The following is a 13,428-nucleotide window of genomic DNA, read 5'->3' on the forward strand; positions in this document are numbered from 1 at the left end:
TTTGAAAAACACAAAAGCTTGTACCTCACCCCTTACTTAATGATGTGTACACTGCTCGTAGAGACCGAGCACATGTGCCTTTATAAAATATTAGATGTGTTTTCCTTGACTTAATCACAATAATTTTCTGATCATATAATGCCAAAATACTTAAGTGAAATAGGTGGTTATTTTAAGAAATTATACTTCAAGACTCTGAAAAATAATAAAATATATCATAAATCAATTTTACATTCAGAATAATTACTTAAGACTATAACCATTTTACTATGTGTGTCCTTTTAAATTAACTGTGTGATTATAAGCTGAACAAATGTTCTACAATCTATATAAATGCTTTATAGCAACCTCATCGACCGTAAACATAGAATCAAGAAGTAAGAAAAAAGATTTCTAAAAGCAGCCAAAATACGGGTCTTGAAGTCCAAGCATTCATGGAGAGGTCTTCCCTCAAAATCTGTTCATTTCTATTTCTCGATTGTATAAGCTCGTTTGTCTGATTTGCAATAGAAGCATCTAATCAGAAGAGGGGAGAGGAGGCCTAAACTGGTAAAAAAAAAAAGAAAAAGAAAAAGAAAAATGGCAGCTGAGAACAGAGTGGGCGACGGGAGTAAAAGCAAGCATGAGATGCAATGGAAAGGACTAGCATCTACTGACCTCCAGAGCCCCCTGGTTGTGGAGCCAGACATCTACACACAGCTCCAGAATGCATGAATATATTAAAGCACCGCAGAGCCCTAGATATCAGGACGTGGCAGGCAGGGGAGGCCAGCCCTTGAATGGCACATACCTTTGCTTTAGAATCTCCTTTGTAATATTCCCATACAAATAATTGCATTCAGGAGCCTTGCTGTGGTCTGTGTGCTGTCGGCTGGTGTATATATGCTAGTGTGTTTAGCGAGCATCCTCTCACCCCCTCCTTCCTCCTTACCAGTTACCACACTACAAGGTAACGTGGACAGATGTTATCATTGAACTTTCACTGTGTCTCCTGTGATTATACCCCAGTTGCACAGAGTAGGTACCCAAGGCACTGAGAGGCTTAGAATTTCCTCAGCTCTGTAAAACTAGTGAGTGGCAGAGTCTGGTCCCTGGCCTAAGAGTGATGTTGCTGCTACTGCAGCCTATTTGTGTTCTCAGGAGAGGGGTTTTATACTATATTCCACCCAGTTTCAGAGAGCAGAAAAATATCCATTGTACTTTGGAAATTGTCCCATCGAAATAGTTCTTTTTTTTTATTTTCCACGTTGGTTTTTACCAGAATACATCTCTCTGGAAAAAAAATGACCTATCCAGAATTATTCACTCCCTGAAACTCCAAGAGGCAAAGTTATGTTGTTACTGTTTGCTTTAATTTTGTTATTTGCTAATGAGAATAGCAAGGAAGCTTCTTTGAATTTACATAGTTTTCAGTTATTCTAAGAATTTTTTGGTCCCCCGCACTGAGGTGATTTTTGTTGATTGATCTGTAAGTTCAGTTTACTTCCCCTTGAAATTAAGAATGTGTCTCTGCTAATGTATCATAAAATAGATAATTTTCAAAAAACGAAGCAGATTGCCTTTGAAAAATCCTGGTTACAACTTAATTGCTAATAGTTATAGCATTATATAATTTACAAGTACTGCATTATGTATTCCTTTTCTAAAAAAATGTAAAACAGGACTTCCTAGGTAACGCAGTGGTTAAGAATCCGCTTGCCAATGCAGGGGACACGGGTTCAAGCTCTGGTCCAGGAAGATCCCACATGCCACGGAGCAGCTAACCCTGTGAGCCACAACTATTGAGCCCGTGTGCTGCAGCTACAGAAGCCCACGTGCCTGGAGCCCATGCTCTGCAACAGGAGAAGCCACTGCAATGAGGAGCCCGTGCTCTGCAGTGAAGAATAGCCCCCCCACGGCAACTAGAGAAAGCCTGTGTGCAGCAACAAAGACCCAGTGCAGCCAATACATACATACATAAATTTATATAAAAAATAAAAAATGTAAAACGGTGCTTTGAGATGGCAGCGCACAGATCACTAATATTTTACCGATGATTCAGGATCAGCTGAAAGGCCATGTGAGTGGAGACGAAGCCAACAAGTAGCAATAGCCCCACAGCTCAGCCTCGGGTCCGCAGCGTCCGGGTCCAGGTGTCTTTCAGCGGTGCCCTGCTACTCCTCCTGCTGGTGAAGGAGCCCCGGACTCAGGGGTTTCAGGACGGACACGCCTCAGCTTTTAGGGCCAGTGGAATGTCAGCTGGAGGAACCCTGAGACCACTTTAAATGGGCGCGTTCTGTGGTTTCTGCATTCCTTCTCTGAATGCTTTCAGTGTATGGTCTGGAGTCCAGTAGGCACTGGTGGAGAGGTCTGTGCATGAAGTGATCATGGCAGGATGAGCTGTGCCTGACCTGGGCTCCAGGCTTAGGTCTTCTTCATGGAAGGCTTATTGTATCTGTGATGCTGTGAATGCCCACATCTCTTAAGATCAGGAGATAATCCAATGAGACTCAGAAATCCATTCTAAAGCAAAGTTAAATGATGTGGTTTGCTTTTTTGTTTTGTTTTGTTTTGGTGTTATTCTGAGCTGTTTTGTCTTTCCTTAGGCACATTTTACTGCCTTCTGTCTGCTATCTTTAAAACTATGCTCAAATATTATGTATAAGCAGCAAACAGAAGAAATGAGAATTCAGTTACTTTAAATTTCAAACTTTTTTTTAACTTAAAGTTAATGAGGTTTTGGGACTTCCTAGGTGGCTCAGTGGTTAAGAGTCCGCCTGCCAATTCAGGAGACACGAGTTCAAGCCCTGACCTGGGAAGATTCCACATGCCACGGAGTAACTAAGCCCGTGTGCCACAACTATTGAGCCTGTGCTGTAGAGCTCATGAGCCACAACTATTGAGCTCGTGTGCTGCAGCTATTGAAGCCCACATGCCTAGAGCCCATGCTCCACAAGAGAAGCCACTGCAATGAAGAGCCCGCGCACCAGAGTGAAGAATAGCCCCCGCTCACAGCAACTAGAGAAAGCCCATGTGCAGCAACGAAGACCCAACACAGCCAGTAAATAAATTAATTTAAAAAAGTAAAATAAAGTTAATGAAGTTTTAAAAGATTAGGAAAGTAAGTAGGACCATACTAGTTATGTTAATAGAACTTAAAAATAAAGCAAATATGACTGTTCCTTATATGCTTATGTGTTTTAGTTTAAAGTGAAGTACTTGAGTGTCAGGAGTAACTAATGTTTTACGTTAAAGGATAATTTGAATGCACTCTGTGTTTTGAAGAACATAAAGGGAAACTAAGATTCTGACTGGTTTTGTAGAAGAGAATAAATATCTATACTGCACGAGCCTTATTTCTGTGTTCCCCTGTACTGCCTTGAACCAGGGTACCTGAGAGTCTCTAGTATGGTGTGTAATGAAATTTGGTCCTTCTGCTTCATTGAAAAAATTCATTTAGAAATCCTTTTACTCTGTGTTTTCTGGTTCTTGTATATAATTGCATTTGCCCTTGAATTGAAGCAGCAATGAACCTGCATCACGTCTGCTGATGCTTCGGAGAGCATGGCTGCTGCAGTTGTTCTTTGTTTTTCATTCTCCTTTCACTTCACCTTCCTCCATCACAAAGAAGACACAGGGAGGCCCACAGGATTTCTTTGTCCATTGCTATTAGGCATTAGGTGGAAACACGAGTACAACACCTCCTAAACATAAAGGGAGAGGCAGAAAGAAACAATTCCAAAGACGTAGTTTAAGACAGCACGATTCGACTTCAGTCCTGTGATGTGTAGCGTGAGATTCTGCGGGGCTGGAATCTTCAGTGTCCTGAAGATCCTCAATAAGTGTGGAAACAATGAGACAGAAGGACAAACGTCAAAACAACCACGTTGCTCTCCACGTGTGGCCCGCTTCTGGACCCTGTTTAATTCAATCATGTGCTGCCCCTAAGCTTTCCTATCCCTTACGTAGTTTCAGTTCTGGAATGATGGCATAACTGGTTTCGGGAAGGGGTGTATCTGCACGCGTTTGGAATGTCACCTGGAAGAGCCAAGCCCCGACGCTGGGATAAGGCCCCCTATGGGCTTTGTTGGAAGAGAAGATTCTTGTTAGGAGCTGGATGAAGCACTGATAGGTTTCTCCCACCAGTTGTGTCATGAGGAAAAGACCCCAGTAACTTTATGAAAACTCTGCTTTCCAGCTACGGAGTGGTGCTGTGGGAACTGCTCACGGGAGAGGTCCCCTATCGTGGCATTGACGGTCTTGCTGTGGCCTACGGGGTGGCGGTCAATAAGCTCACTCTGCCCGTTCCTTCCACCTGCCCTGAGCCATTTGCCAGGCTCATGAAAGGTATTTGGGCATCTCTGTTTTCTGTGTGTCTGTGGGGGTGAGGGGAATCGCTCATGAGAACATCTGTATATTGTTTTAACCGAAAGGGTAATTTCTGTGGTTCTAATTTTTAAACGACCTTAAATAATGATACTGTTTTAAGAACTGGAAACCGTGTCTTTGATCTGAGATGTCAGGTAAAGTTTTGATGAACTAAGTAACTTAAAAACAGTGCGGTGTAAGAGTGACTCATTTACACAAAATTCAGCTGAATGGTAATAAACTCTTCATTAAATACCCTAGCAGAGTTCAAACCATATGTGCTGTTTTTAATTCTACCTAACGATCAGAAATGTTTTACAGTCTTAACGGGCATGGTATTGCTGTGACCTTATCTGTTTCGATCTTATCTTTTAAAAATTAAGTAACTTTTTGTAAGCAGCAAGGTTGCCTTACTTATTAGACTGTTTCTTAGAGCCTCTCTTGTGACTCGAACATCTGAGAGACTTTGGTTTCCTTGATTTGAGTTGTAGAACTCTGTATCGGTAAGTCATGTGGCCAGGGCAGCTTAGGCGAGACAGAGTTCATGGTACACGGCGAGGCCGAGAAGGCACACATCCCCATGTGCTAATGTCAAGTAATACAGACAAGAGCCTTGTCTAACAGTAATTATCACACCGGCTCCTGACACGGACACTGTGTGAAATAAAATTTTCAAAATCGTTATCAATTGATGTTTGAAGTCTTCAGTAGACACTGTCAGCATGGGCTGAGACTCTGAACGTGCTGAGACATGGGCTTACTGTGATTCTTGTTTATTTTAGAATGCTGGCAACAGGACCCTCATATTCGTCCCTCGTTTGCCTTAATTCTTGAACAGCTGACTGCAATCGAAAAGGCAGTGATGACTGAAATGCCTCAAGAATCCTTTCATTCCATGCAAGATGACTGGAAGTTGGAAATCCAACAAATGTTTGATGAGTTGAGAACAAAGGAAAAGGTGAGTGATGTATATTAATTGCATAATGTGCTTACATGGGGATTATGGAAAAACGTGAGTCAAGAACCACTGTCAGCATTATGTTAAAATATTTTCAGACTTCAGGACTTACCAATTCTTTCCTTCCAGTTAAAACGAAACAGAACCGTACTCAAAATGTATAATTGGAAAAGAAATAACTTTTTCTTAGAGAAATTTTCAAAAGTAAAAGAAAAAAAAATTCTTAAAGAGGAGAGTGGCACACAAAACCCTTAGTATGCATTAACCAGCTTCAGTAGTTGTCAGTATGTTGTCATTTTGTTCATTTCTTTTTCCCATTATCTTTTTTTTTTTTAACTGGGGTATTTTAAACCTAGACTCTTGTCATTTTTCCTTTAAATGCTTCAGTATGCATCTCTGGTAAGAATTTTAAAAATATCTTTCTTGCCATTATTATCTTAAAAAATAACAGAAATTCCTTGATACCATGTAAGACTCCATATACAAATGTCACAGTTTATCTGAAAGATGTCTTCTTCCAGTTGGTTGGTGCAAATCAGAATTTAAACAAGGGTTACATGTTTTCTGTTCTTTTAAAGCCTCTTTTATGCCCGTCCTTCCTCCTCTCCCCTCCTTTTATCTCCAAAGCATTGCTTTGTTGGAGAAACTGGGAAATTGTATAATTTTTGAGCTTTTTAATGTAAGTGAAGCTCTGGTTGGTTTATATATTTTAAGAAGGAGAAAAACAATAAACCTGAATGTTAGACATGCTGAAGCTGCGTATGTGTTAACCACACACAAAGTGTAAAGTAGGAGAAACAGAAACACACCGAATTGGAGGGCAGACGAGTTGGGAAGTGAGTTCCGCTAGCTTGGTCTCCTGTGACTGGTGACAAGTGACCGTCACAGTCTCTGAAGATCCCCAAATTCAGGGCATGGCGCTGCGCTTCAGTGGCAATACTTCCTTACTTTTTAAAAGACTTTTTTGTAATACTTGAGCATGAATACATGAATCAAAGTTTATCCCGGTTGTCTGAGGTTATGTTATTGTTCAGTAGGTTAAATTCTTCTCTTGTACGTGCAGTAAATGTCTGGGCTAATATACAACATTGCAAGTTATTGATCACCCTTATAAAGCCATGGCATTGTCCAGGAAGGAATTTTTATACCTCATATATTTGTGATTCTAAAATGGTAGAATTCTTTTTTAAATAGGCAATAATGCTTTATGAAATAAAGAGTCTGTTTGCTTATTCCCCAGCGTGACACGGAAACATGGGATTATGGTGTAGCTGAGTCCTTCTCCCATGCTCAGTTACCTTGATGTATGTACGGTGTTTCTGCATTACATCCCTAGACTTTCACACTGACCGGAATACTGAAGGCCTATAGCCAACCTAAGTGCAGAGGAGAGGGCAAAAGAGGGAATGAAAAGTTGTGGTTTAAATACATAGGCATAAATATTTCCTGAGCTAGTATATATAATACTGTGCATGGAGCTGAGATATCATATGCCCAGATTCTATGCTTGAGTAGCTTACTTCTGTTATCAGGTTAAATTGGGAATGAATACAAGATATGTCATAGATATTCCCCAAAAGGTAAATTGTTCTCTAAAAAAAAATATAGTTCAAAACTGTGTCTTGGCTTCCATGGTGGTCCGGTGGTTAAGATTCCATGCTTCCACTGCAGGAGACGCAGGTTCAATCCCTGGTCAGGGAAGTTCTGCGTCCCATGTGGTACAGCCAAAAAACAAAACAAACAAACCAAAAAAAAAAAAAAAAAAAAAACCGTGTCTGGGGAAATTGTTCTGAGTTTCACTGTTATAATTTCCTTCCAGCAAACACAGTGAATGCCTGCGGTGTGCTGGGAAGAGTGTTAGAGCCCTGGGACACATCACAGACGGATGTGCCAGTCTGTACCCTTGAGTGGTCCTTGACTGCCAGGCTAGGGATTTGGATTCCGTTGACAAGTTAAAAAGGGCTTGAGGTACTATCTTGGCAACACTTTCCAGCCAACCACTGAAGTCAGAACCTCCTCCTCACTCCCCCTCTGCCTTCCCTCCTTCTGCTTCCTTTGTGTGGTAGTGAGATTACTGTTCTCTTAGGTACCCAGTCTCAAGGGTCTTGAAGATGTGGTCTCCTCTGTGACAGAGACCATCTTTGGTAAATCACTCCCCCGACCCATTGTCCCCACTCATCACCTGCATTGCTGCAGTAGCATCCTACCTGGGTGCCCTGCATCCAGCCTCCCTCCCCTAACCGCCCCTCAGCACCACCAGTGACCCTCCTGAAACGCAAATCAGACCCGCCTCGCTTCAGCGGCCAGTTCCTCTTCCTTATTCACGTCCTTGTCCTTCCATGTTTAGCCTCACTTTGTCCCCAGCCACACGGAATTCCTTCACGTTCCCCTAACGCCACGCGCCTGATTTTAGCCCTTGTGTGTATTCTTCCCTCCATCCCCGCCCTGGCTTTTATCCCCTCCTCACAGTTGCTGCTTCTTCATTCTCAGGCCCCCAGAGCCCCTTCCCTTACTCTGTTGTACCACGTAAAGTGTGCATCACAGTGTGCTGCACGTCCCTTATCACGGTCACACTGAGTCATACGTTATTATTATCTGCTTCTTTGTGTGTCCTTGGTCTGCCTTTTCTGCTGGGTACATTCATGAGCTATGCTGTTTCCTTCTTTTTCTTTTTCCTTTTTATTTGTTTGCGCCAGGTTTTAGTTGCGGCAGGCAGGCTTCTTAGTTGTGGCTCACGGGCTCCTTAGTTGTGGCATGTGAACTCTTAGCTGTGGCACGCATGTGGGATCTAGTTCCCCCACCAGGGATGGACCCCAGGCCCCCTGCATTGGGAGCGTGGAGTCTTACCCACTGCGCCACCAGGGAAGCCCCACGCTGTTTCATTCTTGATCGTGTCCATCCACAGCATTGAACAGAGTACTTGGCATGCGGTAGACATTCAACAAATACATTAAATAAACCTGAGTCAAGTTTCTTGGCATGTTCTAATATGTATTTTAATAGGTGAGAGATATTAGCAATTCTTGTTTTTGTCATATTTTTAAGTGAACATTTTTAAGTGAAAAGGGAATTTAAAAGTGTGTAAATGCCACGACTCCTATTTTGAATCTCATACTATAAAAGAGGCAGACAACTCAGCTGTTTAACTTCTGATTATAAAATCCTGAGAAACTCCCACAGATAGGCGCAAAGGAAATTAAGGTTAGTCACTCTCAGGTGTTGTCTGTCAGAGTGAAAAACTGGAAACAACCCCACTATCCATTAATAGGGGAATAGGTGCCTAAACTACTGTATATTCATAGAGTGGCAATCTGTACAGTACTTAAGATGAATGAACTCCAGCTGTATGTTTCAACATAAGTCTCAGGCATAATACTGAACAGAAAAAGCAGTTGCAGAAGGGTAGTTACATTGTGTAAATGTATAAAGCCACATAAAACAGTCCTATTCAGATGTACAAGAAGATTGAAAGTATGCGCAGTGGGAAGATACAAACCAGCTTAAGGACAGCAGATCTGGAGAGGGAGGGGAATGGGATTAGATATGCACATAGGACTTTAACAGACCCGAAACAGATATGGTAAAATTTTAGTAGCCATTAAATATTGATAGTAAGTGCATAGCTATTTGCTGTTCTCTCTAATCGTGGCATATTTTAAATATTTCATAATTTTAACTAATTAAATACAAAGGTTAGAGAGAAGTCTGTGAGCTGCTAAAATCCTTTTTTTTTCTTTTTTTTTTGTAGCCATTTTTTTTTTTCAAATAATAGACTTATAGGTAATCCACTCTCTTCCTGAGATTTTTTTCAGTATTTTGTGAGTTTAAAAATTCAAAACTGGCAAATGCAACCTCAGACCCTGACCTCATTAATAAGCACGTGGAGCTCATATAATAAGAAATAGTCATCCCTCTTGAGTCTGTGCAAATCATACCCTAAGCATGACATTGGATTCTGGGCATCTTGTTTTAAAGAGCTTCCCCTGGTGGATGGCCAGGAAGGCAGGAGAGGAGCCTGCACATCTGAGCAGACAGAGAAGAGAAATGAACACGAAAGGGGGTGAGGAGTGCAGGGCTGTCCTCGGTGCTGGAAGGACGTTCCAGCAGCTGAGGGAGAAAATGTGTTTCAAGTGTTTTCGGAGTTCAGAAGTGGGAGGACCTCTCGGGTGAGTGCTCCAGGGATGAAGATCTGCTCTCTGAATCAGCAGCTTGCCAGCACTTGGAGCTGGGCAGGAGTGCAGTGGACTCTGCTTCAGCTGTTCTGCTCTCTGCCCTTGAGGAATTCAGGCAGACTGCAGGGGGGTCTATACGGGAGTCTACAAAATTATGACCGGCCCCCTTTTTATATTGTCTTTAGCGGAATACCAGCATGTCTAACAGTCTAGAGAAGTGGTTCAGACCGAGGACTCCAGCCAGACTGTCTGGTTGGGGTCGGGGCTCTGCCCCTTGCTGACCAAGATGGTTCTGCCAGAGCCTCCCCACTGTGAAGTGTCACAGTGATGCTGTCTCCCTCTCTCGGGGTGCATGGGCTTACACAGTGATGCCCCCACAGTAGTCAGAGCCTGCTGGCTGCTTCCTAAGTGCTAACGTGTTACCTGACAACAAAGAAAGCAGTGGCTTTGGTTTGAAGCTGGGGCGGGGCAGGTTCCTGGCAGCTCCGCCCTCCCCATCCCTGGCCCAGGCATTTGGGAAATGGGGCTCTGAGCCGTCATATTGGAAAAGCACATTCCTTTTAAATCCTGCAGTTCTTTGAAGGATTACTAGCAGTGATATTATTAATACGTTTTTTAGATATTTTAATACATTTTGTTGACTTGAGAGGAAAGAGTCTGGTTTTTCTTTTTTTCCCACCTCCCCAAATGGTTTTCAGGAATTCTAAAATTAGATGTTTAATGGGGAAAGTAAAAAACATGTGGGGGAATGGGAGAGGATTTGGAGGAAAGATAAAACTTGAAATTACAGGATTTAAAATTTGGAAGCAATGTCATTATTATTATTTTAAACTCTTACTTATAATTCTTGATTATTTATGGAACTGTAGGGTAGAGGCCTAGCATGAGCTAATTCTTATCATATGTAGAGTAAAAATCATAAAGACATGCTTCAAGAATGGATGTCTGCTCTTTCTCCATTTTGAGGTCTTATAAGTAGTTTCTTTGTTATTCTTTGGATTCATTTTCTCGATATCCTGCAGCAGTATCTTTACTTTTTCTTTTTATATGATTTCTGTGCAGTGCTCCTTGAAATATAGCATTTGTGATATCATGTGAGCCTTTGATTTACAATTAAAGAACATATAGTCCTTTTTTTTTTTCTTTTGCTCAAAGGTTTCTAATTGCATCTTTTTTGATGGAGTCAAAAGCACAGTAGACGTGCTCTATCTCCCTTTCTTGTTCACTGATTGCTTAAGGTAGGAGGCGTCAGACTTGGAATTAATGGTCAGTGACTTGGCCGTGCTCTGCGTTATTCAGTAAACTGTAGCCTCTCCTAGATACCGGTTCCTCCCCGCATGCCTGGCTTCTTATCTCTGTGTGTCTGTCTCCGCATTGGGTGCGTGCACCTGTCTTTGAACCACTATACGAAGGCCTGTCACTGTTAACGATTAACACCTGTTGCCAGGAATCTGGATTTTCCATTACTAGAGTGGCCTGTGCCAAGCAATTAAACACATACTACTACTTAGTAATCTCAGCAACCAAAAGAATGTTTTTGTGTGCTTCATAATTTCAGAGTATCCAAAGAACTTCTAATACCCCAGACTTTTTTTTTTCCCCTTTTACTTTTGAATGTTTTAAAATTCATTCAGAGAGAAGAGTACTTTGGCTGCTTTCTCTTTGATCTTATTTTTTTCTCTTATGAGTCTTAGGCAAATGATTTTTTTTTTTTTTAATTTATAAAGTCATCGCAAGGGGATTCACATTTTGGTTTGGGACCTGGGATTAAAAATGGTTTCTTAAGCAATTACTGTAGCAGTAACACAAAAAGCCTAAGTGAATTTACTGCCTTTATCTCTTCCTCATGCCATTTCTTTTCAAAATAGCTAAATGGATTGTTATCTACACCACTGAAAAGTAATAGCTTAACAAAAGGGCAGACAGTAATGAGTTAGAAATGAGAAGTTGACTGGAAATGAGCCTCTGTCCCCAAATACACTACAGTAAAATCTCCAATTTGGATAAACTGGTTGAACAAAGCCACCAGTTAAATAATGGATTCCAGAATTTTTTGTTTAACAGGTAACATTTTCTTCTTCTTCTTCTCCTCCCCTCCCCCTCCCCCTCCTCCCCCTGCTCCTCCTCAGTTGGTCTTAAGAAAATCATTTCTCCTGCCATTTTGTTTATAAAGTCTGTTTAGAAAAAATACATTTAAATTCAAAGGTAAATTTCCGTCCACTTTGGTAGAATTACCATAAGTTCAGAGTTGGTTTGATTTGAATAAAGAACCTGTATTTTTAGGGCTCTCCTTTTCTTCTTGATATTATCATATTTGTTTGCGGGAGGATGGTCCTCCGTGTTTATTTTCTTTTATGATCATTGTACTGACAGATCACCTCCAGTGGCTCCAGTCCCACGGCTCAGCTCTCGTTCCTTCCGTGAGCCTCTGTCTTGCAGTGTCTCTTTATGCATCAGTACTTTTGAGGTGGCCTCTGGAAAGTGGCCTGCTTGTGTGAAGTGTGACTCACAGCCCAAAGTTCCACCTGAGAAAGCAGAGTTTCTCACAGAGTTTTTGGCATTAGGATATGCTGAGATGAACGTTGTCTAGAGCAGTGTAGATAAAAGTTTGCAGATGCCCTGCTTTCTTTGTGAGTGCTTGATTTATGGCGGGATAATCGGGAAGAGAAAGTAGTTCAGTGAGGAGAGGAATATTTATGTCTCTGGTAAAGAACAGAACACTTCACAGAAATGAAGAGTTCCAGAAATGAAATAAAAATGAGGATGTAGATTAAAAACTATGGAGTCCTCGGTTTTACTATTGAATATTTTTTCTCTAAGAGGAATAAAAGTATTCTTTGTAGATTTTCTGTTTCTCACAAGTTCAGTAATTCTAAAACCCAAACCGAGGGGAAGGTACACTTTAATCAGTAAGTATCACAACAGAGAGATTTTGTTGGCTAATTCATGACATCTGTGTATAAAGTGACAGTTTCCATCCATCCATGGGGTCCCGGAAAGTTCTCTGGGTACTGACTGTACTTTCTGGTGGCTTACCATTTTAGAGATGTTGAGTGTTCATTTCTAATGGGCCTTTACCTGACTCCTGCCACATTCGCTTTGTTTTTTCCTGTTGACCTCTCCACCACGATATGTTAATTCCCTAAGCAAATTCTTAAATACCCTGAGGAAGTCCCTAAGAAAAGAAATCGGAACTGTTGCAGTCTTCAGTGACCAGAAGAATTATCCTTTAATTAGTCAAGCTTTCCCTTTGGCTTTCGCTTTAAATGGGTCCTTCGCGTTGGTACTTGGTCGCTGTGTGTTGATGTACGTTTTAGGTGTCAGGTGATTAATGTACATCTTATGTGTCAGGTGATTATAAAGGCCAGAGACGAAGAGAGAGATGTTCCAGTTGGGGGTAAAAAAGTGTGATGCCTCGTTTTGAGCCATAAAACTAGAAGGGCCTCAAACAGATGGGACCTGTGGCCCCCGCATCTCAACGCTCTTCACACATGAGGTTGTGGCCAGGTGCCCTGCGTGCGTCCCTGTAGAGGAGGTGCAGCCTGCCTGTGTCACAGGACAAGTCTGCCGTGTCTCAGCCTCAGCGGGTGTTTATCTGCTTTCTTTTGAGTTGGGCTTGGAAAGAGGTGGGTAAAGATTTCAGAAAGACCCTTCAGTGAAGCAGGGCAAATCTGAGAAACCACCTGCTGAGGCTCAAAACCTGCCACTGAGTGATGCTAATGGCCCTAATAAAACAGGAGCCATCAGTTAAATAAGCCCCCCCCCCCCCCCCAAAAAAAAGCACCTAGAAGGGCCAGATGGAGCCTTGTGTGAGTGTGAGTGCCTGATGTGCTGAGGTCCAGCCCCGTCTGTCTTGGCTGCAGGGGGGAGTGGGGGGCGTCCAGGAGGGCAGTGGAGCTTCGCAGGGACGCGGCAACCCTCAGTGACCGTGACGGTGACACTGTCCCCTGT

The 13,428-nt window shown here is 42.1% G+C and overlaps 1 protein-coding gene across 1 annotated transcript in view; it reads left to right on the plus strand.

Moving 5' to 3' along the window:
* The window catches only part of MAP3K21 (mitogen-activated protein kinase kinase kinase 21), a 51,222-nt gene that overhangs the window by 18,920 nt on the left and 18,874 nt on the right, over positions 1-13,428 (plus strand). The window contains exons 3-4 of the mRNA XM_057735883.1: positions 4,178-4,326; positions 5,130-5,305. Of these exons, the coding sequence (XP_057591866.1) occupies positions 4,178-4,326; positions 5,130-5,305 (325 nt within the window). The remainder of the gene's footprint in view (positions 1-4,177; positions 4,327-5,129; positions 5,306-13,428) is intronic.

This window comes from Hippopotamus amphibius, chromosome 5, assembly GCF_030028045.1.
Source record: "Hippopotamus amphibius kiboko isolate mHipAmp2 chromosome 5, mHipAmp2.hap2, whole genome shotgun sequence".
In the NCBI taxonomy this organism is placed as follows: Eukaryota; Metazoa; Chordata; class Mammalia; order Artiodactyla; family Hippopotamidae; genus Hippopotamus; species Hippopotamus amphibius.